Source organism: Mesocricetus auratus, unplaced genomic scaffold, assembly GCF_017639785.1.
Source record: "Mesocricetus auratus isolate SY011 unplaced genomic scaffold, BCM_Maur_2.0 Super-Scaffold_100027, whole genome shotgun sequence".
Classification (NCBI taxonomy): Eukaryota; Metazoa; Chordata; class Mammalia; order Rodentia; family Cricetidae; genus Mesocricetus; species Mesocricetus auratus.
Window position 1 is genome coordinate 7,425,758 of NW_024429208.1, and position 27,851 is coordinate 7,453,608.

Here is a 27,851-nt window from a genome sequence, read left to right on the forward strand (position 1 = left end):
GGCTATGATTTTGTCTATGTGCTAAAGCCTGGGTAATACCGTTGAGGCATGACTCTTTGAGGCTCCTTGTAGGGTGTCTAGACACTGTTCTGAGTGGCTCAGAGCCCTGGGGATGGAAGGGCAGATCGTAGGTGTGCCTGTCCTTCAGTCCGGGGCCAGACTCCGTGGGAAGGGCTAACCTGTGTTCTTCAGAGCCTGGTAGGGGTGCTGTGTCACAATGCAATAACTCCTAATTGTTCTTCCCTGTCCAATAGCACTGCCTTCTTATCCTTTTCTTTAATGGGCTGAGTTCACTGGGAGCTTCTAAGAGGTGACATTTAAAAACTACTTTCATGTGCTTAGGCTGTATGCCAAAGCCATTCAGCCAGGTCACGTGCTCCCCTTCTATGTAGGGATGGGTAGGAGGAAGTGTTCTTGTGGCTGAGAAGGTGTCCCCAGGCCAATGGAAGGCCTAGGATTTGTCTTGATGTGAGGTTCACCTGGCTGGGCTAGCCTCATCTCTCCTCTTAGAGCAGTGGTTCTCAACCTTCCTAACGCTGAGACCCTGTAACTCCTCATGTTGTGTTGACCCCCTCAACCATAAAGCTATTTTGATCCTACATTATAACTGTAATTTTGCTACTGTTATGAATCATAATGTAAATATTTGATATCGACCCCTGTTGGAGTTGCAACCCACAGGCTGATAACCACTGTCTTAGAGTGAAAGCTGTGCCTTGGGCTCCAGGAAGGTGTGCCCGGAGCCTTCATGACCTGGGATTTTGAGGGAACAGATTTTGGGGATGCTATCCAGGCCAGCAAGAAAAGAGCTTTGTTAAGCTGAGTTCTTGGCACCCCAAATGTAGAATCACCATCTGTCCATCTTAAGGTACACTTTCCGTGAGAATAAATAGTGCATGTACACACACACACACCAGGGAAATCACTGGCATTATTAGTTGAAGAAACCAGGAGGTTTTTTCTTTCTTTCTTTCTGGTAACTCTCTAGGCCTTCTGGAGCTTTGCTGTTGGACTGGGTTTTGCTGGGTGACAGATTTTGCTGGGAGCAGGGGTTGAATTTTCAGTATTTTGGTGGAGGAAGAAAGTTGGACCCTGGCTGTCCATTTTCAAGCCTTGTACAGTTGAAACCAAATCCTTCAACCAAAGCCATCATCACAGCGTTATTTCACAGGTGCACTCAAGGCATATGTAGGATCAAACCCCAAGAACTCATTCTGAATGAACCTTTTTTGAAAGATATCATTTAAATATGGAGATTTGCACGCCAAAGCCCCGAAACTTTTGGTTTAATCTAGAGCCAGGATCTTGCTATGAAGCTCTAGCTGGCCTGGTACTCACTAGGTAACCCCAGATGGCCTCCAACTCAAAATGGTCCTCCTGCCTCAGCCTCCTGAGCTCTGGGATTACTGGCATAAGCCAGCAGGCTGGCTCCAACCGAGCTCCTTGCTCTTGTCCTATGCTAGGGTATAGGACAGGGAAACTCTGCCCTCCTGGAAGCTCACCGGCAGAGCCACCCACACTGGTATTAATGGATTGTCTACTGTATGCCAGGCCCTGTGCCAAGGCCTTCCTGAGATCATGTCTTTGTATAACAATGTTGATGTCATTAGGCCATCGCCCTCATTTTTTAGCTAGAGACGTTAAGGGAGCAGCAAACTGGCTAGTGGCCTGGACTTACTCACTGCAGGTCGGTGTCGGGTCAGGAATGAGTGACACTTGCTAAGGCCCTGTGGTGGCCTGGGGAAGGTGGAGCTCTCCTGTCTGGGGCCAAAAGAGCCTCTGCACCTCCTTGAGACTGGTTTCTGGGCTAACCTCTCTCTCCGGAGTTGTTGATCGTGTGCACGTGAACTGTGGGGTTTGGTACCCAAAGCCTCTGCCCTGCTACTCCACTCCTGAGCTACACCCCCAGCCCAGGGTATTTGTCTGGTGAAAGCTCATAGGTGGGAAAGTAGATTCCACTTTGGAATACGTGCCCTGAGGGTGGTGTGGGGCTCAGGAGACCCACCCACCTCAGCCAGCACTGGACCCCTTTGTTCTGCCCCTCCCAACACTGGCCGTCTTCAGCCCAGCCTCCAGAACAAGCTTATTTTCCCAAGCTAACAGTGTGAGCACAGGAGAGGGAACCCCGGCGGCAGAGGGGACATCCATCCCCTCCGTGTTAGGTGTGGTCCATCCCCTCCGTGTTAGGTGTGGCAGACTCAATCGCAGACCCACAGCCCAAGTGACTGATGAGTGATCCCTTCTGCCTTTTCGCCCAAGCCCACAATCCTCTCTTGCTGAGGCTCACAGGAGGCCTAGTGAGTAGTAATGGAGCCAACAAGTCCAGGGCCCACCCCCACCTCATGCTCTGATAATCGATATATGCTTTGGGGCAGACTGGCCAATGTCTGGAAGCCCCAAAGGCAGAGATGAGTGCCCACTTCTCTTCAGGAATCACAGAGCGTCATGTGAACCAGGTTTGAGCAATCCTCCCTGGGGTATCCGTGGCAGGAGCTTCCTGTGGTACCAGAGTGTGCCTTTGATCAGTCGGGGGGGGGGGGGGGTGGCATCTTCCCATCTGAGGAACGACGACTTCTGCCTGCCAGCGTCTCCTAGGTGCTATCATCAGGACGCAGATTCTCAATTGCCTCTCTTTCTCCCCTAGAGCTGGGCCGACCCTGATGGGAGCAAGAGGGGACAGGACCCGGTAGGACCCATCTGCTGCTGCTTTCCAGACTGTGTGAACTGCACGGCTGTCCAAAAGCACAACCTTAACCTGTTTCCGGGAGCGTCTGAGTTCTGGGGACTGGAGCTCTGAGGTCAGGGGCGACGTAAATGGCTCAGCTTCCTGTTGGCATCCGCTTCATCACCTCCTTCTCCAGGGATCAGTGGTAAGGTCTGGAGTGGTGACATATGGGGCAGAGTGACAGGGGGCACTGGGTGGCTTTCTCACCCATATTTCATTATGGAGCACAGGTAGTGAAAGGTTGAGGCATTACGCTGCCCTGCCCTGTCACCTGGCAGGATGCACGGCTTGTGTCTCGTTACTGGGTAAACTTAGACATTTTAACAACAGGTATCAGGCTTTCTCGCAGCTGTTGCGTGATGGCTGCCATTACCTGGAGACCTCAAGAGTCCTGTGCTTTGGTGGTGACCTCACAGACAGCATTTGGACTCCTGTCAGGAAGGAAAAACTTAGCCTTTTCTCCTTTTGTTTTATTTCCGTGCTGCTGGGATCGGACCCAGGACCTCGTGAGTGCTAGACCAGCACCCCGGGCACTGAGACTAGTCCTCAGCTCCTCCGCCCTTTTATGTTGAGTGTCTGATGTCCCACCACTCCCAGCATCTGTCTTCTTTTCTGAGGAGGACACCAGTCCTTGGTTTAGGGCAATCCTAGCCTGACAAGACCTCCTGCTAACTCGTGACACCTCCAGGACATCATTTCTGAATACACTGAGGTTCAGAACCCCTGCTCCTGTCCCTGCAGAATGGTTCCGCTTGGGGAGGAGGCTGGTGATAAAGCTCCCAAATAGAACAAGGGATCCAGGGGGACCCTGAGGGACCTCAGTCGCAACGACCAGGATTGCGGTTCCGTGAAAGCACAGGACCCGCCTCTCCCGGAGGCCAAGCAGGGAGGACGGCCACTAGCTTGAGTAGCTTGAGAGCCACTGCAGACCCCCCTGGAAGGCGAAAGGCACTCTGCAGCTGCTGCCTCTCCCTCACCCCGAATCCTCTAGGAAGCTGAGGCCAAAGGAAGAAGGGTGACTTTGGAAATGGAGGAAGCAGGCTGCGCCCGGCACTTGTAGATAAAGGCTTCCTTTTCTGCCTCAGGGAAATCCTGGTCTTTATTGACCTTTGACTCCAACCCCACTGCAGGAGGCTTGTGAGCCCTGCCTCCTATCAGGCTCTCTCTTTCCGAAGGCTCCCTTTATGGCTTCTCCAGCCCATGTGAGGGGCTGTCGTGAAGAGCCCCTTTGCCTGCACCCGCCATACCACCTTCCCCAAGCCACCTGGAGAAGGGCCTGGTGGAGAGTGGGGCCCAAGGCTACCCACACCTCACCACTTCATTCCCCTGTCCCCTAGACTGAAGCCTAGTGAGACCAAGGAATGTAGAATGTCAGGGCCGGGCCCTCCTCAGCCCTTATCATCACAATAGGAGAGTTTCAATTCCCTCTCGGAGTAGACAGACTGAGCCTGAGGCCACTGAGCCATCCCCGCCCCCTCTACTCCTAAAGCCTCAGCTGGCAGCCCTGAGTGGCCACTGGAAGATAGCCCAGGCTCCTGAGTCAAACTGAGAGGCTCTGAGAAACCCATGCCCCCCTCTCCCCCTGCCCTGAGCACTGGAAGAAAGTAACTGGGGAGAAGCCTGTCTGGGAGCTGGATATGGGGGAGCTGGAGGTCAGTGGGTGACTATCCTAACCAGCCTCAGACTCAGGGGATGGGCTATACAGCAGCTTCAGCCAAAGAAAGTTCTGCCCCAGGCTTTAGGAGATGTGGAGACAACTCACACCCCCTGTGGGGCAGGCCCGGCTCTGTCTCCTGAGTGCTGGGATGAACTGTCTGCATTTCCTAGGTTTGCTCTCTTCTGGTCACCTTGTAGGCCAGGACGGAGTGTCCTGTGGACTTTCCACTCAGGCTTCCCCAGGGAGAAGAGAGCTCAGACAATTCCCTATTCCGCAGCTAGTTTCTACAAGTGGATTCGGCTCCTCCCCACAGAGCCACCACCTGCTTTCTCTACCTCAAATGCACTCTTCTTTTGAGTCTGGAAATGTTTGTTTTGGCCTCTAATTTTTAAAAAATCTGTTTATTCATTTTGCTTACGTGTATGTGGCTGCAGGGGTGCATGGGTCGTGGTGAATTGTGGAAGGTCAGAGTACAGCAGGGATGGAGTTTCTCCTTCCCATCTGTAGGTTCTGGGTTCGGATTCAGGGTGTCAGGCTGGATAGCAAGTGCTTTCGTTCAGGGAACCACCTCTCTCTGCAGATCTCTGGCTGGCCAAGACATCAGCCCTTCTCTTCTCCAGTCGTGGGCATCCTAGGGAGACTCTCACTTCTTGGGGTTCGTGGTTTCAAGAGTCTTGTAGTCAGAGACGGGGAAACATGTTTCTCTTCAGCATGTCTTCACTCTTGTCAAGCTGGCTGGCCCCCAGGGCTTTGTAGTAAGTAAGTGGCAAACACAAGAAAGGGTTTCTCTGGGGCCAGCGACAGGGCCTGTAGGAGCCACAGTTTATTACTTGTCATCAGAGGTGGGGGCTGTGTGTGGCATAGAACCCTCAGCCCGTGGGGGCTGACACTATTCCTGCGTAGACTGGTGTGAAACATGCCTTGAATTACAGGACCTCCAAGTGGAATCCGTTAGAGAAGTATTTGTTCTTGGGACAGTGTTGCAAGGGAGGATGGGGCAGAAGACGTTGGCTTCCCCCAGCTCCTGCAGGGCTTCAGTGGTCTCGGTTTGGACAGTCAGGGCTAGCAGTGTTTCTAATGTCCTGAGATTGTAAGTGGGGTCCGTGTGTGACTGACACACAGACGACGCAGCGTGACGCCTCTCATGCCCTGTAAACTGCATGTGTTCCAGGTACCGCGCCTTCATTTTCATGCTGACATTCCTGCTGTACGCAAGCTTCCACTTGTCCCGAAAGCCTATCAGCATAGTGAAGGTAAGAGATCGTCACACACACACACACACACACACACACACACACACACACACACACACACACACACACACACACGGCTAACGCATAGCCTGCCCGAAGACTGCTGACTCCAGGAACCGGAGGGCAGAAGGATTGGGGACCAAGAGATTGCTAGAGACTGGTTATTCTACTATCTTCCTTTTAGGACCTTTTACCATATTTTCCTTTTTCAGAAGTTCAGATCTTTACAGTGTTTCGTGCTTTGTTCTCTCAGAGACACATCCGTCTCCATCAGACTGCAGTTCCAGAATTCCCAAACTTAATTAAATATTTATGTTGTCTGGGTTTTCCTTTCTTAAATGCTTCCCCAAGTGGCTTCAACTCTTGGTGCAGTTTGAACCCTTTCCTGGTTCTGGGGCAGTCTCTGAGGTTCACACTCAGAGTGTACACCTGAGAGCAGGGGAAGGGCTGGGGACAGGTGTCTCACTGGACATCATGTCCTCTGTTTTAACGTCAGAACTAGGAAGGAAACAGGTATGTTTTCTCACCCAGCTTTAATTACGGTGCAGTCGCAGGAGTGAATAGTGTTTGGCTACTGTAAAAGAAACAGGACTGCTGCCCTGTGCCAAGATTGGCCTATTTATGGCTCTGTTAACCACTTGCCAGTAGGAACCTGGTCCAGGACACTGGTGTTGTCACCTTCCCAGCTGAGCAGGGCTAGTCGCCATCAAACCCCGCCTCCCAGCACCGGAAACCAGGCACAGGGGGCTGCTGCCTCTGGAGGCCTGTGTGCCTCCTCCAGCTAACCCGTTTACTAAGAAGGTTCTAAAGCTTTTCCTTGGCTCCTGGTAGCCAGGAGTTTGCCATGGAAACAAAACACTCGGAGACCTTTAAGAGAGGTTTCCTGCTGGTAGGAAAGTAGCCCAGGGGCATTAAAAGCTCCCATGAGTGACATGTGACAAGGGCTCTGACGTGGGCACCAGTAACCGGTCCTGGACGTTTGAATGCTGTCTCTGTGACTCTTCCTGCTTAGAGAAATTCACGCATGGCTTCAGACAGAGGCAAAGCACAGAAGGCAAACGGCAGGGGCCTGGATGAGCGCTGAAGACCTGGAATCAAACAGTCAGGGAGCCTCGCTGGGCCTTCCAGGACTCAGGCAGAAAGGCTGGGCCTGCATGGTGGGGGAGGGACCACCTCCGGTACCCCGTTGAAGGTGGAGTGTCACCACAGAGTCACTTGCCTGTGGGACAGGTGTGGTGAGTGAGATGGGACTGACCAGTAGGGAGTCACTGGGGCATGACCTGACCCTTGGACTCTACCTGATAAGCACGAGGGTTTTGCCAGGAAGGGGTGTGAAACCATGATCCAACCTCACACTCTCCTTGCATTAGGTGTGCAAAAGTCACCATTGGAGCCTCTGGGTTCCTTGAGGAGGTGTTTTAGTTTCAACCACAATTGCATAACCAGTGTTCTATGGTGATTACTGTCTAAGATGGACCTCACAGCAGCCCTGGGGGTGTCATCTGGAGTCAGGTGAACTCGTGTTAGTAGTGTCTTCTACATTCATCCTCTTATTATCTCTTTAAGATTTATTTATTTTTATTTATGTGTGTGAGTGTATGCATGCCTGGTGCCCTCAGAGGTCAGAAGAGGATTCCAGATACCCTGAAACTGGATTTATGAACAATTGTGAGCCACCATGTGGGTGCTGGTAGCCAAGCCAGAGTTCTGTGCAAGAACAGCCTGTGCTCTTAATTGCTGAGCCATCTCTCGAGCCCCGGGTCTCTGCTCTTGACAGGGCTGGCCCGGAGTCGCCAAGACAGTTAATAACCTGCATATGGTCAGCATCTGGTGTGGTTCCCTTTGACACCAGGGTTTCCAGTGCACCTGTGCACGGGTTAGCCTGCTGCTGAGTCCTGCAGGCTGCTTTGCAGCTTGATACGGACAAGACTGTCTCCACATTTGATTTGGATTTCCCAGAGCCTTGGGAAGCATGCACTTGCTTTAGCTCCCACTATAAATGACACGAATGGCACCAGGGACAGGAATGATTCTACCAGGGATCCCATGAGTCACCATCTGCAGTCTGTGTTTCCCAGAAGGTTATAAACAAAACTAGAAATACATTTGCTTACTGGACATGGACCCTGAGGCTGAGAATGAGCCTCAGGGCGATTCGCCAGTGATCATGACTCACTTGTCAAGTGATGCTGGGTCAATCGGGGTTACACTTGCCCTGAGTCATCACTGATTACTTTTATTTTTCTCCGATTTAAAAAAAAATGTGCCTTTAAAAACACAGTGGTAAACCTAGGGCTGGAAGGACAACGTTGTTCCTTCCCGTGATCCTCCACCTGTAGCCAGGCATCTCTATTTGAGGCAGATGTCTTCCCTGGCTGATAGACAGATGGGGTCTGTGTCTCCAGGGAGGGGAACTTTGGGAGACTTCCCTCCAGGCTGGGCCAGAACAGAACCTGTAAACAGAGGGTTTCCCAAAGGATTGTTTTTACGGGGCCCCCCGGAGTGTGTGTAGACAGTCCTCTGTGCACAGAATTGAGAATGATGAAAACCCCAGGGTATTCAGAAAACACAAGCTGAAAGAGTCTGTGTTGAGGAAAGCTGCTTTATGAAAAGTTCCAGTGCTTCCTAAAAGCTGGGCAGTGCTGGTAGCTCGCGCTTTTAATAACCGCTCGGGAGGCAGAGGCAGGAAGGAGACTCTCTATGAGTTGGAGGCCAGCCTGGTCTACAAAGCTATACAGAGAAACCCTGTATCCAAACAAACAAACAAAGTTCCAGTGCTTCCTGTGGTCATGGGGAAAACCTGAGAGAGATGTCCTTTATAGACAAGGCCTCAGGGTGAGCCCCTGGCTGGCCTGGAATTCACCAAGTAGAGCATACTGGCCTCCAACTCACAGATCCGCCTGCCTCTGCCTCTGCCTCTGCCTCTGCCTCTGCCTCTGCCTCAAGTGCTGGGATTAAACGCCTGCGCTGTCATACCCAGCCAATTTTTAATTGAATCAAATAATCCTAAAGTTTATATGAAGAGATGTTGCTTAAGAATGAACCACCAGGCTGGAGAGATGGCTCAGTAGGTAAGAGCGCCGACTGCTCTTCCAGAGGACCCAGGTTCAACTCCCAGCACCCACACGGCAGCTCACAAATGTCTCTAACTCCAAGATCTGACACCCTCACACAGGCACACATGCAGGCAAAACACCAGTGCAAATTAAAAAAAAAAAAAAAGAAAAGAAATCTCCAAAAGCTGGGTGTGTTGGTGCACACCTTTAATCCCAGTTCTCAGAAGGCAGAGATAAGATCTCTGAGTTTGAGGTTAGCCTGGTCTACATAGTGAGTGCTAGGCTAGCCAGAGCTACACAGTGAGATCCTAGAGAGAGAGAGAGAGAGAGAGAGAGAGAGAGAGAGAGAGAGAGAGAGAGAGAGAGAGAGAGTCACCAGGGAAAGTATAAAAGATAACATTTTAATAAAGATATAAAAATTAATGTATTTCAAAGTAACTAAAGCATTAGACCGTTGCCTGAGAACAGGCACACTCGGAATAGAATAGAAAGCATGAGGCACTGACAGTCTTTAGCTGCTGCCTGGGTGCGTCGTCTTGTCAACTTGTTGCCCAGAAGTTGAGAGGATCCCAACAGGTCACACAGGCTCTGACCGGTCAATGAATCAACCACTGCTAGATGCAGGTGGGAATAGAACATTGGGGTGGCCAAATCCTGCATGTAGGTCTACCTGGAGGAAATGGATCAGTTGAGGGTGTGTCACATATCCTGCCCAGCCCCCCCACCATAATAACCCACTTCACCACAGCTCAGAAGTACATGAAATCACATACAGCCCAATGCCCTCGGAAACCCTTTTTAAAATGTATTTTTATGTGTTTATTTTTGAGACAGGGTTTTACTGTGTAACCCAGGCTGGCCTTGAAAACTCGTAGCAACCCTGCTCGGACATCTGAGTAGTGTGTTTCAGCGTGTCCCACCACACCCAGCTAGTGTAAATTTCTTTATGGCAACATTGCTTATACTAACCCAAAGAGAAAACAAAGTACAGGAACTCATTCCGTGGGTGAAAGTTTGGGAAAATTGTGACAAGTAAATGAAATACGTGACTGCTGACAGGAATTATCAAAGTCAAGCTGCTGACACAAAGATTCCCGGGGAGCCTTTTGAGTAAAAAGTTAGGGTATCCATAGCTAGGATCCACTGTCCTTTTTGGTTTTTTTAAGACAGGGTTTCTCTGTGTAACAGCTCTGGCTATCCAGGAACTCACTCTGTAGACCAGGCTGGCCTCAAACTCACAGAGATCCACCTGCCACCACCGCACATTTACTTATATGTGGGGAAGGTGCATATATTTTGGGAGGTCAAAAGATGTCCTGCAGGAGTTGGCTGTCTCCTTCTACCTGGGTCCTGGGGATTGAACTCAGGTCCTCAGGCTTGGTAGCAAGCACTCTTGCCTGCTGGACCATTTCACCAACCCTGACACACTCTTTTGACTGGTCAGTTCTTCTCTCTCTGTATGTGGTATGTGTGTGGTGTGTGTGTGTGTGTGTGTGTGTGTGTGTGTGTGTGTGTGTGTGTGTGTAAGAGTATGTGAGTTGAAAGAGAATCCAGTAAATGTTTGCAAAGGACACTGCTTTGACATAAACTGTTTCTCAACGGACACATCCCTCAGTATTCAGTTGTCAGGATCTCGCACTTAACCCTTTCCTTCCCCAGGGACAGACCATCAAGGAAGACTGGCAGTTGGCCCTCACCTTGGTGCTCTCTTGCTTGATGCTGTCTCTAGAGGCTGGTGGTGCTTGGGTTGGCTGTGGGCGTGAACTGGAGTTACTGCCTGCAGCAGGGACTCCTGTGGGCCTCATACGCCTGCCAGAGGCCTCCTCCTTCTCAAAAAGCCATTGTCCTGTGAGGAGGGGAAGCCACTTTTCCTGGTGAGGCATCCCGAGTAAACTCTTTTCCTCTCCCACCATCCCTGTCTGCTGTAGGGCGAGCTCCATAAGCAGTGCACTGCAGGGGATGAGCCTGAGCCCAGGTTCGGCGGCCCGAGCATCAGTACCAGGCATGGCCCCACCCACTGGCTCCCGGACAACGAGACCGACTGTGGCTGGGCCCCCTTCGGTGAGTTTGGTCAAATGGTCTGTTGCCCAGGGATCTTGACAGCCATCCATTGGGGTTCCTACAGCCTGGCTGGTCTCGGGACAGTGCCGCTAACCTCAAGTGGAAGTGTGTTTCAGTGACAACTGTCCCTTAGAAAACACTACTTGGCAACCACCAGACCTTTGATGCCTACATGCAGAGGGGCCACCCCCTAAGTAAGCATGTCTGTGCTGGGAAGCCTCGAGAAGATAGCCCGCAGTGTGTACCTGTCACACTTGGAGGTTACAGCTTGCCGAGCAAAATCTGATGACAGGTGCCACAGGCCAGCCAGGTGACGCTGAAATGCAAAAGTCAAACCCACCACAGCCAGTGAGGTTTGCATCTAGCCAAGGATGACTGGAAAAAGAAGTAGCTTTCTTTTCTTCCATGAGAAGCTGGCCAGCAGCTGGGCTGCCGTGTGTTTTTGGAATTAGAAGGCCTCCCTTTCTAAGGGACTTGCAGAATATAGGTTTTGTCTTTACAGTGCAACTCTAGAACGTACTAAATAATTCTGAGCCCTTCTGTTGATTCTTCAACCCACACAGATAAGAACAACTACCAGCAGCTACTTGGAGCCCTGGATTACTCCTTCCTGTGCGCCTATGCCATTGGGATGTACCTGAGGTAGGGACACCCGTGCTCCAGCCCCTTCCAGTCTTCTGGGCCCTTCAGTGCAGACAGTGTTCTTTCCTGACATTGGACGGACCTAGGAGGTGGCAGATGTCCTCGGGGTCAGAGAGCAAACGAGTGGCTGGTTAAAAACTAGTTGTTGTCATCCCGCTGTATTTTAGAATAACATTGTAAAAGGGTTAGGGAGATTGTCAGAGAGATCGCTTGGTGGTAGGGTGTCTGCCTAGCATACACAGCATGCAAGGGAGCCAGGGGTCAAGCCCCAGAATTGGGGGGAAAAATTAAGGAAAAGTATCATAGAGACTAACAGCCTTCATCCCAAGAGACTTCATTTAGACACCCCGAGCCTGGGAGTCTCGGGGAATCCCTGTAAGTGTTTAACTGCTTCTCTGAGAGCCTCCCAACACATGGAATCAAGACCCAGGGGCCTTGCCAGCCCAGGGACCCCTGCGGTAGGTGACTTATGAACAAGCCATTCATGCCGGAGTACCACCCCCTTTGTCGGATGCAAATGGCACGAGATACTCAGCTTGTGTGTATAAGAGAATGTGTGGTACAGGACCCTCAAGTGCCAGGGTAGGAGTTACGCCTGGCCAAGGAGCAAAGGTGTGGACCTAGTGTCTGCCAGCCACACGGCCTCCCAAGGGCGAATGCTCCTGGCCTGTCTTACCGCACATAAATACTCTGTAGTGGGGGGGGGGGCGCAGCGCACACGCTGTTCCTCAGTTGCTAGAAAGTGGTACTTCAACTTGGCCACTTTGATACCCTAGAGAATACAGTGGTACCTGGGAACATCTGCAGCTGTCACAGCTAAAGGAGAGGAATCTAGCATCATCCAGTGGACAAGGATGGGGGCTTCTGCTAAACACCCTAGGACGTAGCACAGTCCTCACTCCAAAGATGTCTGTCCGGCCCAGGAAACCTAGCTTAGTAAATAGGCAAAGGCAGTTTCTCATGCAGCTCATCAGTGAGTTTATTAAAGCAGGGTTCTGTTGGATGTGAAGTCCATACAGAAATCTCAGAGGCATGGACACAGGCCACTTTACAGATGGGCTTTGTGCCATGACAGGAAGTCATGACAGCTCTCAGACCATTATGCAGTTGTCACTAAGGTCTTGACAGTAGGTGTCATGTGACTCAGTAGATGGATTGAAAACATGGGAGATGGGTGCACCCAGGTCCTGCCTGGCAGGATCAGCAGGTGCAGCGTGGGTGAGTCCTCTGTGAATCAGATATGACATTTAAGCATTGTTCCTTAAATCTCACAAACAGAAAGGAGGTGCTAGGTGTCCCCAGGTGGCCATACTAGAGGACACTTCTCAGTGGTGGCCAGTGGCAGATCCTCTTGGGATCCCATATGATTCATCCCCTTGTCCTGTGCCTAGGCAGGTTAGCAGCCTCTGAAATGTCTCCTAATCCCTGAAGCGAGCAAGGTGGAGCAGAGAGCATCCTTAACTCTAGAATGCTCTCCAGTCTCTGTGATTAAGTTGTGCCTCACTCCTGTTTTAGTGGTCAAAGGTCACTTGTGTAGTTCTAGGTAGATCTTTCCTGTTTAGTGAGCACAGAAGGGCAGCTTGCTGGTAAGCAGGTTCTGGGGGTGATGTGGGAACAATGGCGCTTACCCTAGGGTGCTGCTCAAAGGCAGGCGTCTGCCCACATACTCTGCTTGTTGGAGTCCTGGAGTAACTGGTTATGTGGAAGGAAGTGTGGCTTGTGGATTTTCTAAAGGTGTGTGTGTGCTAGTGTGTGTATGCGTGTGCGAGTGCGTGTCCATGGAGGCCAGAAGAGGGTGTCTGATCCCCTGGAGCTGGAGTTGTGAGCTGCCTGACACGGGTACTGGAAAACACATCTCAGGTCTTCCAGAAGAACACAGTGCTGCTAACCAATGACCCATCTCTCTAGCCCCCATGGAGTTTTGAAAGACCATCTGCTGAAATGACACGTGCGTGTCCTTGGTGATGTTGTTGGTCAAGTGGTAGAGCATGGTGTCGTGGTGATAGGTAGCAACCCGTCCGTGTCTGCCCTGTAGCAGAAACCGTAGCCTTGCCATGCTCGTCACCACTCCAGTTCCACAGCTGGCCTGACCTCACACGGCCCAGGAAGGTAAAACTGCAAATGAGCCAGCTCACTGAGCCTCTATATAAGTCAGCTCACTGAGCCTCTATATAAGTCAGCTCACTGAGCCTCTCTGCTGCTGTTAGCGTTCGGCCTCTGCTCCCCCTAATGGGCCTTATGCACCGAATGAGAAAGCGTGTCTTTCAGGCAGGCAGCAGCGGCTGTGGCAGGAAGTGGTTGGCCAGGCAGGGGAGTGTGGCCCTCACCGACCCACCCAACGGGCATGTTCACACAGGTTCCTTGGTTACCGCTCACTGAGCGGGCAGCCTGCTCAGGGTCACAGCGGTCCCCTTTTCAAGTCATCTTTTGCAGCTTAACGGTTGGCATTTTAAATAGCTCTGTACACCGACTGCGTGTTTTTTTTTTTTTTTTTTGATATAAAAGGAGACTTAACGAGCAGGGCAAGGCCTGTTTTGCGGGGCAGTGTTGGTGTGAGTCACGGCGTGTGTTTTATTGTCTGACGGCTGGTGACTTTTATGAGAAATGGGTCTAAGGGGTCCCATGGGAGTGAGTGAGCAAGCTCTACGGAGAAACATTCCTGTTCGGTCTCCCTGGAAATGGTGGGGCTCAGAGGTCTAGAGAATGGCACAGGACATCCGGGAGACGTGGCTGGGCTGTTGGCAGTGTGCTGTGTGCTGTTTCCTCATGCCTGTCTCTTTCCTTGTTCCCTCAGCGGCATAATAGGGGAACGCCTGCCCATTAGGTATTACCTGACTTTTGGGATGCTGGCCAGCGGCGCCTTCACAGCCCTCTTCGGCTTGGGCTACTTCTATAACATACACAGTTTGGGATTCTACGTGGTGACCCAGGTAAGGGCCTGACCTAGGCTCACTGTGAGACAAGGCACGGTTCAGGTCCAAAGCCCACCTCTGCTAAGAAAGCTGGTGGCAGATGCTGGTGAGGAGCGGAACAGCGCCCCTCCACCGTCAAGTCTCCACCGGCTGGCATGGGAAGGCCCTCCTCCCTTGGCACCTGGATGGCTACTTCCTGTTTCAGGAGCTGTCAGCCTGGTAGGCTAATGAGGTGTGAAGACTTAATGATCACTTGGAAGTGGCCCTGGGGGGCGTAGGAGTCGCTGCCAGCAGAGCACAGCTATGAGACCTTCACTGTAGGGCCTGGAACAAAACAGAGGAGCTGAAGGTGCAGGGGTGGGGCCGGGGGCCCAGCTCACCCTCCTTGAGATCCCAGCCTTTGTGTCCTCTCCCGCAGCCCCGTGGGTAAATATTGACTAGCAAAGGAAATGGGGTTGCCCAACTTCTCCAGATGGCCCAGGGTGGGGAGGTGCAATAGAAACACCAAAGCCGCTCTGCTCTAATTTTGCTTCTCACGACCACGCCATAGAGCCTGATAAAAGTGTAGCCGCTTTATTACAAGCGTGCCCTGTTCCTGCCTGCACGTAGTCACCCCTGGCATCCTTGAGGAATCAGTTCTAGGACTCCGGTGTTAGCAAAGCCCACGGCTGCTCAAGTCCCGTGCATTAAGTGGCGTAGGGCTGGCACAGATCCAGTGCGCATCTTCCGGTGGATTATTTGTCTCTCGGTTATAATACCTGACACAGTGTGAGCGCTGTGTCTCGAGCTGCTACACTCTCTAGAGAACATTGACCGTTCAGTATGGATGCAGCCCAACATTGCATTTGATCCTTCCTCTTTGACTCCTTGGATGCAGAAGCCTCGGACTGTAATGGCATACGGAACTAGAAGGGAAGGACAGCAAGTCCCCAGAGTCCCAGCATTCTCCCCTAGCCAAGGCGGAGCTGTCCATCCAGGAGCAGCAGCAGGTGGGCATGCTGCTCTCTGCTTACCTCCCGGAGGACCCACAGTCCAGTGAGACAGCCTGCACTGGGCCGGGTTTTTGCCCCAATTCTGACGGCACCAGAACTCTCCCGGTACTGGTCCCTTTGTTAAATGCCGGTCCAACACCTTCTTGGGGAGGGTGGGAACGCACGCCAGAACTGGGACAGGGAGGCGTTGACTTCTGAGAAGGAATCTTCTTTGTGGGCAGTCAGGAAGACAGGCCATTTCTAGGCTGAATTTGTGGCAGTGTATAAACCAGTCTGTAAAGAGAAAAGTTCTTGTCTCTACAGACTATTTAGATTGCAAGGAGTCTGGAATGTTTGAGGCTGATCTGTCAAAGGGGTCCTGGCTGAGTGTCCTGGCTTGGTTGGCTTTCTTTTTCTTTTTCTTTTTTTTAGGCAAAGTTTTATATGTAGCCCAGGCTGGTCTCAAACTCATAGCATTCATCCTGAGTACTGGGGTTAAAGGTTTTTGAGTCACCATGAAAAACTTGGGTTGGCTTTTTAATTTACTTTTCGTGTGTGTGTGTGTGTGTGTGTGTGTGTGTGTGTGTGTGTGTGTGTTATTTTTTGAAACGGGGTCTTTGTGTTACCCAGTCTAAACTCCCCTCTTCAACAGTCCTCCTGTGTCAGCCTCCTTAGCAACTAGGATGACAGCCATACACCATTTTCCTGGCTTATATATACTTTATAATATACTGTGTTTCTACATAGTTTATGTATATGAGCTACTTGCATATTTTAAATTTCATAGTTTAAGCCATGTATAAATATAAAACTTACTTCCCACCTTTGGTGGTTGAGATGGACATAAAGTACCTGACAGTCAGTGAACCTCTTCCCTTACCTACAGATCATTAACGGGCTGGTGCAGACCACAGGCTGGCCCAGCGTCGTCACCTGCCTCAGCAACTGGTTTGGAAAAGGAAGGTGAGGAAAAGTGGATCTTTGTAATTTCAAGACCAGCCTGATTTACAAGAGTGAGTTCCAGGGCAGGCTCCAAAGCTATTAAGAGAAACCCTGTCTCAAAAACCTAAAAAGGAAAAAAAATGGCCTCCTCTTCAATAACTTTTTTTTTCTTTTATTCTGATAAAAAAAAAAAAACTAGACCACATTGTTTTCAAGTTTTCTTTAAGCCTTGTTCGGGAACATTGATGAGCCTCTCCCTTGAAGCAATGTATTGAAACCTCTAAGAAGGGGCTCTACAGTTCCCATGGGACTATAACCTTCAGAACCCGGAACCTATGTACTTTCAGAGCACAGCCTTCCCCCTGGTCTCTCAGGCAGGTAGTTTGACCTGGACTCCACACCTAAGATCTGTGTGGCCTCTGGCTTCAGCTTCCCTCACACCTGTAGGACAGAGTCTGGTTCCCTTCCCCCGGCCTCTTAAATTGGAGTCTGCATCCAGCTGTGGAGTTTGAGCCCTTCTGGCAGAAGTCACCCAGTCTATAATTAGCAGGCCTGGCCCGGCTCTGGCGATCCCTCTACAGTGTGGTCACTTGTAGTCCCTGCCTAGCTTAGCCCGGGGGCTAAGTAACCATAGAGACGCCACCCAAGATGGAGGAGCTAAAACGGGAGAGGGACTCGGAAGCCCGATTTAGAAAGCTTGTTTTAGTTACTTGGCGTGCGTACCACTGTGAAGCTTCCGTTACCATGATAGTCAACCAACTACCGTGTTTGCGGAGGCACAGATTTAAATCCTGAGCCTTCCAAGAATTGTAGGAAAAGCCCCTTCCTCTTTGAATCATAGACCTGAGTATCCCTGTGCAAAGATGGACCCCGTGCTTGATGCTGCCTGAGCAGAATGAAAACACGGTTCTCCAAGGGGCGGCCGCAGACGGAGCCTCTGCGGGGCCATGCTGGCCCCCTGACCCAGCCCTCGTGTCTGCCACTGAAGCTCTTGCTCCTGTTTTGCATACAGACCGGTTTTTGATGCCACTGTGCGACTCTCTGTCCCCTTACGCTGTGTTGTAGGCGAGGCCTGATCATGGGCATCTGGAACTCCCACACCTCCGTGGGCAACATTCTGGGATCCCTGATTGCCGGCTACTGGGTGTCCACATGCTGGGGACTGTCATTCGTCGTGCCCGGGGCCATCGTGGCAGCCATGGGGATAGTGTGCTTCCTCTTTCTCATTGAACGTAAGTACCCAGCCTCGGGGATGGCTTTAGTCTTCGGGGTAAGTTAGTGTGGTCTGTGGCGCTGTGGGTGCCCATACTCACCCCGGCCATCCCCGAGTACAGGCTTTCCCAGCAGCCTCTGCTCTCCTAGTCTTGCTCAGTCTTTCACTCTCTCCCAGTTTCCTGAGTGACCCCTGTGGAAATCCCTTCCCCCTCATCTTCCTGTCCCCATCCTTCCCTCAGCCCCGAGTATCTCAGGTCCCCCTCACACATTCACCTGAGGGCACAGGCCCAACCCTCGCGGCTGCACCTGCTCGCCCCAGCCACCCCCACATGCGGGCACGGACTTTTCCAGCTTGTGTACTTTTTCCGATAAGCTGCGTCTCCGGCAAATGTCATAAAACCGTGGTGTGACTTAAAGCCATATATGTTATTAGGTAAAGTGTCTGTAGGAAAATGAAACCCATGTTCTATTCCAGTCAGCCCTGGACTTCTGACTTAACAAATACTGGAAGTAGCATTTAAAGCAAAGAACCCTCAAGTGAAAGGTCTGAGAAGCCGGGCCATTCTGATCCTCGCCCCGGCCCTGGTCTCATAAGGTAGCCTGGCCATTTAGTTCTCGGATCTTTGCTTGAAGGAAGATGAAAGCACGTGACTCTGGTGTGTCGGGGTGGTCCCCAGCCTCTGCCCTCATCTCCAGTCTCTCCCCCCCCCCAGCTCACTGACCTTGGCCCCGCCCCCAGCTTCCCCACTGCCCTCCCCCAAGAAATAAGCGTGGTTCAGTGGGTTCGGCCCTCACGTCTCCCCCCTCTCACCCCCACCCCACTGCTCAAGCCAGTCTGTTAGTTTTTCAGTGACCTCCATCTTGCCAAGCTAGGGAGGTGTGGCCCTCTTGGCCAGCCCTCCGGGTAGGTGAGGATGGAAACGAACATACAGACCTGGGACTCGGATGTGCAGTCTATGGGCGGAATGGGCGGTGTGGGCCACTGCCTTGCCCCCATTTCCCAGTGTCCTCCCGAGTCCCAGGAGGTGGCTGGCAGGCAGGCCCCAGCCAGTGCACTGGGGGAGAGGGGGCGGGGCCTTGTGGCTGCCGTACTAAGCTGGCAAGTTACTGAGGTTCCTGGAAAGGCCATTGTGCCACCTGCCTTCCTGGGCCTTGTCCCCTCCCCTCCCCCAGGCGTTCATCTTATACCAGAAACCCGGAGAGTGACCATCCCTCCTCCCAAAGGCTCCGGGCCCTGTGTCTGCCCTTTCCCAAGCGTAGGGTCCCCTGGGAGCTCGTTCTCTTCTTTAACCGGTGGGAAAGCCTCTTCTGGATGGGGGGGATGGGAGGAAACACAGAGGGTGTGGCAGCAACCAGATGGGCTAGATGTTGCCATTCAGCTCGGGCAGGGACAGGGCATTGTCCCCACTGAGGACAGAATTATCCAGAGCAATAGACCTCTGTTTTCGCCTTTTCATTACCAACCCAGAGCCGCCTCCTTCTTACAAGCCCCAACTCCTGCTATTGATGGACGGGATGACACTGAGAGGACTGTCCCCCAGGCTCCTTGGACCCTGTGCCCCACCCCAGGGTGACCTACTGTCCCCCTTGCCTGTTAACTGCCATGACCTCGGTACTGATTTTCCCTCGTTCACCCCGGGGCAGACAGCCTTGCAGCCTGCTGCCTGGGCTAGAAGCCACAGACCCGGCGTTGCCCATTCCTCGGGGAAGTTTGGCTAGAGCCGATGTGTGTGTTCAGGATCATTTCTCCGAGCTGGTCTGTGCCTTCTGCCTACCCGGCCCTTCTTGGCTCAGGACAGGAAGCTGGTTTGCTGCTGGTGGAGGAGGGAATCCTAGGGCAGAGAGAGAGCAAAGCTGGGACCCGGAGCCTGGTCTCGGGATTGGCCTCTGTAGTGTCACGCCTCGCCGGCTCCTGAGGTTGTTTACGTGTTATAGATGTATCAGCCCTTGGTGGTCACCAAGTGTGAAGAAGGCCGCCACCTACCACCCGTTTAGAGCTCACTGTCCTGTTCGCCTCCAAGTCTTTCCTCGTCTTTCCACACCCCTCCCTCCTGGTGTGGGCTCAGGTCACACCAGCTGGTTTGCCTCATCAACCGCCTCCCACTGCTCCTGCTTCTGCCACTGAAGCGGCTTGTCTCCATACCCAACCCAGGCCACAGGCCTGGTCATGGTGCCCTGGCGGCCCCTCCCCCTCCCCTGCACAATACAAGGCTGTCTCCAGGGTCTGGTGTGCCACTGTGTGTGTGTCTGTGTGTGTGTACGCACGCGTACACGTATGTGCTGCTTCTGTCTGAACCTGGCTGTGTTCTCCATAAGGCCAACTCCCCTGTGCTGTGCCAGCCATGCCCGAGGGCACCTCCACCTCCTACGCTTTAACAAAAAGATCTGTGCTTGGCCCTGCTCCCTGCTTTGGGATTGGAACCCTCCTCTTGTCCCCTGCTTCTTCATCTGTCATAACCAGGACATTTCCCGGGGTGGCAGGCAGAGAACATCCCGTGTGGACAGCTGCCTGCACCCCAGATACTGTGTCAGGCCCCAGGGCGGTTCTCACACACACTCTAACGCACACAGGGTCCAGGGACAAGCTGATGCTTGCCTGGTGAGCTGAGTGACCACCCGAGGCCCAGCAGGATGCTGGACGAGTTTCAGGTGACCGGACAGACAGGAACTTTTTGTGACCCCTCACTTCCGTAAAGGGACCCTGGCATTCTGTTTTCTCCTGGGAGGCATCTGGTCTCCACTCACTTTTATCTCAGAGAAGCTCGCCACCCATTATAAGTGCTGTTCTGACAGTGTTCCGGCGCTAGTCTCACGCTTTCGTGTTTCCTCTGACCGCTCCATGGGTCCGCCATGTCCTTGGCTCAGGCTGACTTCCCACACTGTCAAGCTCTCTCCACATCCAAAGCCGTGTCCACCACGCCCACGGCCTGGCACTTCCTGGAGTGGGCTGCTGCGTGCCCGTCAGTGGAAGGATGGAAGGGGGGCTGGGCTGTGCCCTCGCCTCCCCAGCCCCCTCCCCAACCTGGGCTGTCTTTCTTCCTCAGGCTTCTGTTCTAGTTATTACATACCTTCAAGGACGCATGTCTAATAAAAGTTACGGTCGTGAAACACACCCGTCCATTTGCGTAGTCCCCTCTTTTATTTCTGATCTTGTGAGCAGAGACCCTGAGCCCAGGTGAAGAGTGGTTCCGTTGCCAGCAGCACCCTAAGGGCTTCTGAGGGCCCCCGGTGGGTTCATTTGCTGTGGGCGGCCGCGCTCAGCCACCATCTCCTCTCTGTGCTCTTTCAGATCCGAAGGACATCAAGTGCTCCTCCACCCTGCCCACGGTAAGAGCTCCTGTTATGTTCCAGAACAACCCAGCCCTCACTGCAGCCCACACTGCCAGAAGGGAGAGGCTGGCTACAGCCTCACACATGACAAGATTCTCTCAGCCTGCATCACCACCCACCGAGCCCTTCCTGCTGGCCAGCTCCTAAGTCCTCAGTCCCGCCTGATGTCCCTCAGGGGCCCCCATTCCCATCAGCGTAAAGCCCCCTTACCCTGTTCACCCTCTGCCCTGTGAAATGTTAGGGCCTTCCCGTGGATAGCAAGCAGACCCACGCTGTCAGCTCTGGGGGCAGTGTCTGAAGTGGGCAGCAGAGGGCAGCAGAGCCCCTTCCTGCTGAGGCTCAGTAACCATGGGGGGAGGGGCATTCCGGTACTTTATAAACCAAAAACAAAAGTCAGCAAAGGAGACTACTGTATTCTGGAAGAGTAACTATGGCTGATATTTGAAAGTGTCTTCAAAGCCATGTCCCTGCTGAAGTGTAGACTTCAGGGTCCGAGCTTACAGAGCCCTCGACGTTTCCATTGTGATCTGAGGCCTCTACAAGTCACACAGGTGGCCAATCTCTAGATGAAGTAGAACCTGGACTCTTGCTTCCATGTGGGAACATCTGGCCCTCTGGACAGCTGTGGCCACACCTGGGAAAGCGAGACATCCTAAAAGTGGCTTCTTGTCACATACAGGGACCAAGCCAGGCCCAAGCTACTGTTTCTGCTGCTGCTGGTGTGTGTGTGTGTGTTTATATGTATGTGTGTCTTTGTGTTTATGTGTATGTATATGTTTATATGTATGTGTGTATCTATGTGTCTGTGTGTGTGATGTAGGGCTGAGTCTGGACTGAGTCTGCCTGATTCTCCCCTTTCACATGATCTTGGCCAAAAGGCCAAAATGCATTTTAATTTTCTCCTTTTCAATTCTCTAGTCTCTGAGTGAGCCCCTGGGGTCTCACAGATCTCAGCTGTCCTCAGGGTTCTGTGAACAGGGACCATGAACAGAACAGCTGGTCTCACAGCGGGGCTCAGCGTCAACACATGAAGTCGTGGGGGTGCTCAGCCATGGCATAGCAGAACTAGAGGGGGAAAATGTCGGTTAGGCTTTGTCAGAATTCCAGACTTTTGTGTTGTAGATGGTACCATCTGAAGTGAGGCAGTCCCACAGAACAGGAGGAAATATTTGCAAGTTGTGTCTGGGGAGGGACACAAGGAAGTCGTTGCTAAGTCATTAGTGAGACGAGCATTAGTGAAGCAGCGCCTCCCACACAAAGCATCCAGAGGGGACATCTGTGGGGACTAACGAATCTGTGGGCGTGGGGCTGGGGAGGGCATAGAGCGACAGCCTCCGTCGCCAAGGGTGAGGATCATTCTGGGATTGAGGTCAGTGTTGGTTACGAGGCTCTGACTCACGGACCACTGCACTGCGGGCTTTAAGTGAAGTGGTGCAGTGTGGGTGTTTAGAACTTTCCCTGGAAGTCATGAGACAGCAGCGTTTTTTCTCATAGTTTTTCTGTGGTGATAGACGTGTTCCTTTAAAAATGTACTAGTTTTCAGTATGTAAGCATTTGTCTGCATGTGTGTATATGCACCGTGTGCGTGCACTGGCCACAGAGGCAGAAGAGTACATCAGATCCCCTGGAATTGGAAATAAGATAGTTGTGAGATACAGGTGCTGGGAATAGAACCCGGGTCCTCTGGGGGGAGAAGTGCCCTTAACCTCGGAGCCAGCTCTCCAGCCCCAGCAAAACGTTCTTAAGGAACACTCTAATGAGATGCTTTTTCTTCCAGCACTCCAAAATCTCGGAGAACGGCATAAACAGATTTAGACTGCAGAAGCAAACCACACACACGGAAAAGAACGTGCCTCTGGTGAGTGACACGTGGCTTCCACCTGCTGGGACATCTGCAGAGACTCAGAACCAGTCTCCAAGCCCTGTGGGCCGACTGGCTGTCCCTGCGCCTCAGTCACGTCTCAGACATCCAGGTTTTTAAACCACTGGATCTGCTTGTATTCCTAAAGGCCATCTGAGCTACCTTCGTTGACTTTCTCTGGACAGTCAGCTACTTACATGTCTTCAAACAATCCGAAAGCCATCCATCCATCCAATAGTTGTTTGCTAGCTCGAGGAACCCACTGCTCGAGTTCTTTAGGGCTGGGAAGGCAGGTACAGATGGGAAGTGAGCAGAGACCTCGGTCACATGGAACCCTGGGTGGAGAGGCAGGGCAGGCAGGTGCAGTTCCAGATGGCCCCAGCAGGTGTCGCTGCAACACAGCCATTGTGGCAGGTGGGTGTTGCAGGTCCTGGCATGCAGTGGGCTAGGGGTACAAAGTGGTATAAAGAGTTCATGTCACAGGCCCAAGAAAAGGTGACCGGTATCATAAAAGATCATCTCTTACCTCCCCCCTTCTAGATAAAGAAACTAAGGCTCAAAGGTGCTAAGTTCCTGATCCATGTCCCATAGTTCTGGATTCAGTTCCTCAGACAGTTCACTGACTTCCTGAGCTGAGCCTTCTGGAACGTTTTAGACCCAGTCTAGTCATTGACACTATAGCCGCTGTCTTTCATTTTGAAGTAAGGTGGCTTGAAGGATGGATGCGCTAAGCATGCTGTCGCTTTCTTTATTGCCCAGAGAAATTTGCTTATGGTGTTTAAAGCGTGAGAAGAAAGACACGCAGTACATCCTGGTCTTTGCACTTTAAGGGGCACGTGGGCCGTGGCTAGTTAACGAACATGTTTACAGAGCTGCCCACCCTACAGCCCTGAGTCCAAATGCCCCACACTGGAGCATAGCTGTTAATGCCGCCCGGTGCACGGTTCTTGAATGTGGGCTTTGTAGGTGACAGCATTGTGTCTCAATGTCCAGAGGCTGGGCATGACTGCAGGAATTTCCGGCTCACCTGAGTTTTCATTTTCCAATATCGCACCTTGATTAATGTTCACACCTGCGTGGCACTCCTCTGGGTGACTGTGAAGGCTGACATTTTCTTCTTTGTGGTGGCTAACCCTGGAAAGACTCACCCCGGCTTCAGCGTGTCGCTCCTCTGCGAGTCCGTTCACTGTCGCCGAGAAGTCAGCTACATAGCAGCTTGGCAGCCTTATTCAAGCCAGCCACGGTGGGGACTGACCCTGCTCACACGGCGTCTTGAGCAAGCCCCTGCCTCTGCTCTTGCCGTGGGTTAGGGTGTGTAGCAGGGTGTCCCCCGAGCTTGGCAGGAGCCCCGGCTATCCCCTTTCCCAGAGTGCTCCAGCCTGACCCCAGGCACAAGGCTTAATGCAGACGCGTATATGGCTGCATGGGGAGCCCCCTTTGGTCTTTGTGGGCCGGCGATGGTTGCCTACATAATTCCTATCCCCATGGTCACTTGTCCTCCTCCTCATCCTTGGTATCTGTGACTGGCCAGGGTTCAGACACTATTGAGACCCCGCAGAGCCTCCCACTGGCGAGCCCATTCACCTGTGCCTGGCTTGCTAGACGGGAAGCACAGACACAGATTCCACCGAGCACAGGATCCCCACAGTGTGGCTTACAGGCACATCCAAGTAAGGCATTTCGGTGACAGCAGTAGCCTTTGCGTGTGTGTGTGTGTGTGTGTGTGTGTGAGAGAGAGAGAGAGAGAGAGAGAGAGAGAGAGAGAGAGAGAGAGAGAGAGAGTTGTTCTTTTGTCAGTAGCAGGGACAGCGTTTGCTCTTGGGCAACAGCGGAAGAATCCTCATTTGTGGCGCAGCCCTCAGGCTGGAGCACTCTTGGATCCTGCTTAGTTTGAGACAGGAGCCCCGCCCCCTGCCCCCCAGGATTTGTCTCTTGTTAGTGGGTGGCTCATCGCTCACTCTGAAAGGAAATAGCAGTCCCCTTTGCTCACTTTGGAAGACCTACAACTACTTTACTTTCCCAGCTCTTCTAACCTGCAAAGAGAATGAGACTTCTTCCCCTGGTGCCTGCTTCCAGGCCTGCTTTAAGCCAGTCCAGCAGGTGGCGCCTTAGGGCACTTTACGCTGTAGGAGAGCAGGTGGGCTTTCTGCGGCTGACCAGCCGGGTGGACTCTCTGCACTTGTGGCTTGCTCCATCTAACCCCTGGCCAGGGCTCTTTGCTGCCCACCTCAGCTTGATCCCCAGGGACTACCCGGAAGCCTGGAGCTATTGGGAAATTTCTGCAGCTCAGCCAGCCCAGGAACAGTGTCTCGGACTCTCAGAGGAGCCAGTGTTAAGTACTACCGAGAACTTAACTTGGCGGAGAGTCTCCCAAACTGGACACCTGACTGGATTCATGAGAGCAGAGCCAGCTCCCAGTGCGAGTGGCAGGCAGCCCTTTGTTCCCTGTGCCTGGGAAGAGTGGAATGTGTCCTTGGTTCACACTTCTTAAGTATTGCACATAGGTTCAGTACAAAAGACGTTTCCTCCTGGTCAGCGGGGCCTGACCCGCCTGATGTGTCAATCTTGAGCTCACACACAAATGCTGAGTGTCTGCATGTCAAACCTGCCTCCTACCTTTCATCCTTTTTATTTAGTATGTGTGCCTGAGGGCCTGCTTGTCTGTCTATATGTGAAATGTGTATGCAGTTCCCACAGAGGCCAGAAGGGGGCATTGGATCCCTAGAGCTAGAGTCGCAGGCATTTGAAAGCTGGAAATTGAGTCTGGGTCCTCTGCTAAAACATCAAGTGCTCTTAACTGTCAAGCCATCTCTCCAGCCCCATCATCTTAATATATATATATATATGTTAGTTTGAGTACACCTTACACGGGTTACAGTAAGACAAATAAAATGCATCCGCAGCACATCTGAAGTACACAGGAACACTCCTTTGTAAGCCCCCGGGACTCATAGTTCATTCAGGAAAAGCCTTTTTATATCACCCTTGCTCTGACTTAAAACCCCATGCAAAGCTGGGATCTCTTTGCTTTGCTCCAGTGAGCACAAATTCTGTCCCTTAGGAATTGTCCCAGGTACCAGAAGGCATAAATCTCAGAACTGGCTTGCAAAAGTTAGAGTAATATCGCTTCTGCCAATGTTTGTCCCTGTGGAAATCTTTGCAAGATCCAGGGTCCTGTGATGAATTCCTCCCTAGAAAGACCATGAAATTACCTCATTCTACAGTGTGGTGACCACATTGCTGGCTTAGAGTTTAGCTTCTCTTTCCAGAAAAGTATTCTGTAGACGTGGATGAATGCAGAAATCATCGCTTCAGGCATGTTCAATCATGTTGTCATCTGCAAGGTTCATGCCAGAGAACTGTGTAATTGAGTTAAACAAACAAGAAAACCACACATACACTTACGCATACACACACTTTAAAAACCTCTTACTGTTTTAAGTATGTTTATAATTGTGTGTTGGGTGTGTTCCTGAGTTATCTTTGGCCACGTGTCAGCCCTGTGCAGCAGGTTGGACACACCTGATTAGATCCTAATAAAAATATAATCTGATTATTTTGAGAGATGCTAAAAATCTTTTCCCATTGCCAGAATCTTCCAGATGTTGGGTGCAAGATGCATCATCCAAATGGGTGTACTTTAACCCACCGATCCTTTTCCACATGTGGGGTTCATTTTTCTGTATTTTGTTTTTTCTTTTTTATTGTTCTTATAATTTAAATTAGAAACAAGCTTGCTTCACATATCAATCCCAACTCCCTCTCCTTCCCCTCCTCCCCCAACCCCCCAACCTTCCCACCCAACCCCCACTCTGCTCCTCAGGAGGAGATCTCCATGGGGCATCTCCAAAGTCTGTCATATCATCGGGGCAGAGCCTAGGCCCTCCCCCATGTGTCCAGGCTGAGAGCTCATCCCTCCATGTGGAATGATACTGATCTACTTCCTGAGGCCCCATAGATTGCCGAGGCCTCCTCACTGATATCATAATTTAGGGGGTCTGGATCAGTCCCATGCTGGCCTCCCAGCCATCAGTCTGGGGTCCATGAGCTCCCACCTTGTTCAGGTCAGCTGTTTCTGTGGGTTTCACCAGCCTGGTCTTGACCCTTTTGCTCATCACTCCTCCCTCTCTGCAACTGAGTTCCAGGAGTTCAGTTCCGTGTTTAGCTGTGGGTATCTGCCTCTGCTTCCATCAGCCACTGGATGAAGGCTCATGTTTGTCTTTTTGTGAATGGGTGATTTCTTCTAGTGCCATCCATTTGCCTGCAAATTTCAAGATTCCATTGTTTTTTTCCACTGAGTAGTACTCCATTGTGTAAATGTATTACATTTTCTCTATCTACTCTTCAGTTGAGGGGCATCTAGGTTGCTTCCAGGTTCTGGCTATTACAAATAATGCTGCTATGAGCATAATGGAACAGATGTCTTTGTTGTATGAATGTGCATCTTTTGGGTATATGCCTAAGAGTGGAATTTCTGGGTCTTGTGGTAGACTGATTCCCATTTTCCTGAGGAATCTCCATACTGATTTCCAAAGAGGCTGTATGAGTCGGCACTCCCACCAGCAGTGGAGGAGTGTTCCCCTTTCTCCACATCCTCTCCAGCATAAACTGTCGTTGGTTTTTTTGATTTTAGCCATTCTGACAGGAGTGAGATGGTATTTCAGAGTTGTTTTGATTTGCATTTCCCTGATGGCTAAGGATGTTGAGCACTTTCTTAAGTGCCTCTCAGCCATTTTAGACTCCTCTATTGAGAATTCTCTATTTAGTTCTGTACCCCACTTTTTAATTGGATCCTTTGGTGTTTTGGAGACTTGCTTCTTGAGTTCTTTGTAAATTTTGGAGATCAGCCCTGTCAGATGTAGGGTTAGTGAATATCTTTTCCCATTCTGTGGGCTGCCTTTTTCTTGTTGACTGTGTCCTTTGCCTTACAGAAGCTTCTCAGTTTCAAGAGGTCCCATTTATTAATTGTCAATCTCAGTGTCTGTGCTACTGGTGTTATGTTCAGGAAGCAGTCTTCTGTACCATTTCCTTCAAGGGTACCTCCCACTTTCTCTTCTAAAAGGTTCAGTGTGGCTGGATTTATGTTGAGGTCTTTGATCCATTTGGATTTAAGTTTTGTGCATGACGATAGACATGGATCTATCTGCAGTCTTCTACATGTCAGCATCCAGTTATGCCAGCACCATTTGTTGACAATGTTTTCTTTTTCCATTGTATAATTTTAGC

At 51.6% G+C, this 27,851-nt stretch overlaps 1 protein-coding gene and 1 long non-coding RNA gene across 7 annotated transcripts in view; one reads left to right on the forward strand and one right to left on the reverse strand.

Annotated features, from left to right (window-relative positions):
• Window positions 1–27,851, forward strand: part of Slc37a1 (solute carrier family 37 member 1) — a 58,826-nt gene that overhangs the window by 14,189 nt on the left and 16,786 nt on the right. For 5 of the 6 annotated variants that reach the window (XR_002382841.2, XR_002382840.2, XR_005871290.1 and 2 more), the window contains exons 2-10: window positions 2,645–2,870; window positions 5,554–5,635; window positions 10,620–10,752; window positions 11,316–11,394; window positions 14,189–14,324; window positions 16,164–16,240; window positions 17,285–17,451; window positions 20,724–20,761; window positions 22,542–22,622. Coding sequence is in view for 1 of the 6 variants with exons in the window: in XM_005070873.4 (XP_005070930.2) it covers window positions 2,815–2,870; window positions 5,554–5,635; window positions 10,620–10,752; window positions 11,316–11,394; window positions 14,189–14,324; window positions 16,164–16,240; window positions 17,285–17,451; window positions 20,724–20,761; window positions 22,542–22,622 (849 nt within the window). In the remaining 5 variants the exon portion in view is untranslated. Of the gene's footprint in view, window positions 1–2,644; window positions 2,871–4,962; window positions 5,142–5,553; window positions 5,636–10,619; window positions 10,753–11,315; window positions 11,395–14,188; window positions 14,325–16,163; window positions 16,241–17,284; window positions 17,452–20,723; window positions 20,762–22,541; window positions 22,623–27,851 lie in introns of all 6 variants that reach the window. The other variant, XR_005871291.1, reaches the window with a different exon arrangement.
• LOC121134239 lies at window positions 20,555–21,490 on the reverse strand. The gene is made up of 2 exons (XR_005871296.1): window positions 20,975–21,490; window positions 20,555–20,752 (listed from the first exon to the last, which is right to left on the reverse strand). It is a non-coding gene; the product is annotated as an uncharacterized LOC121134239 (long non-coding RNA).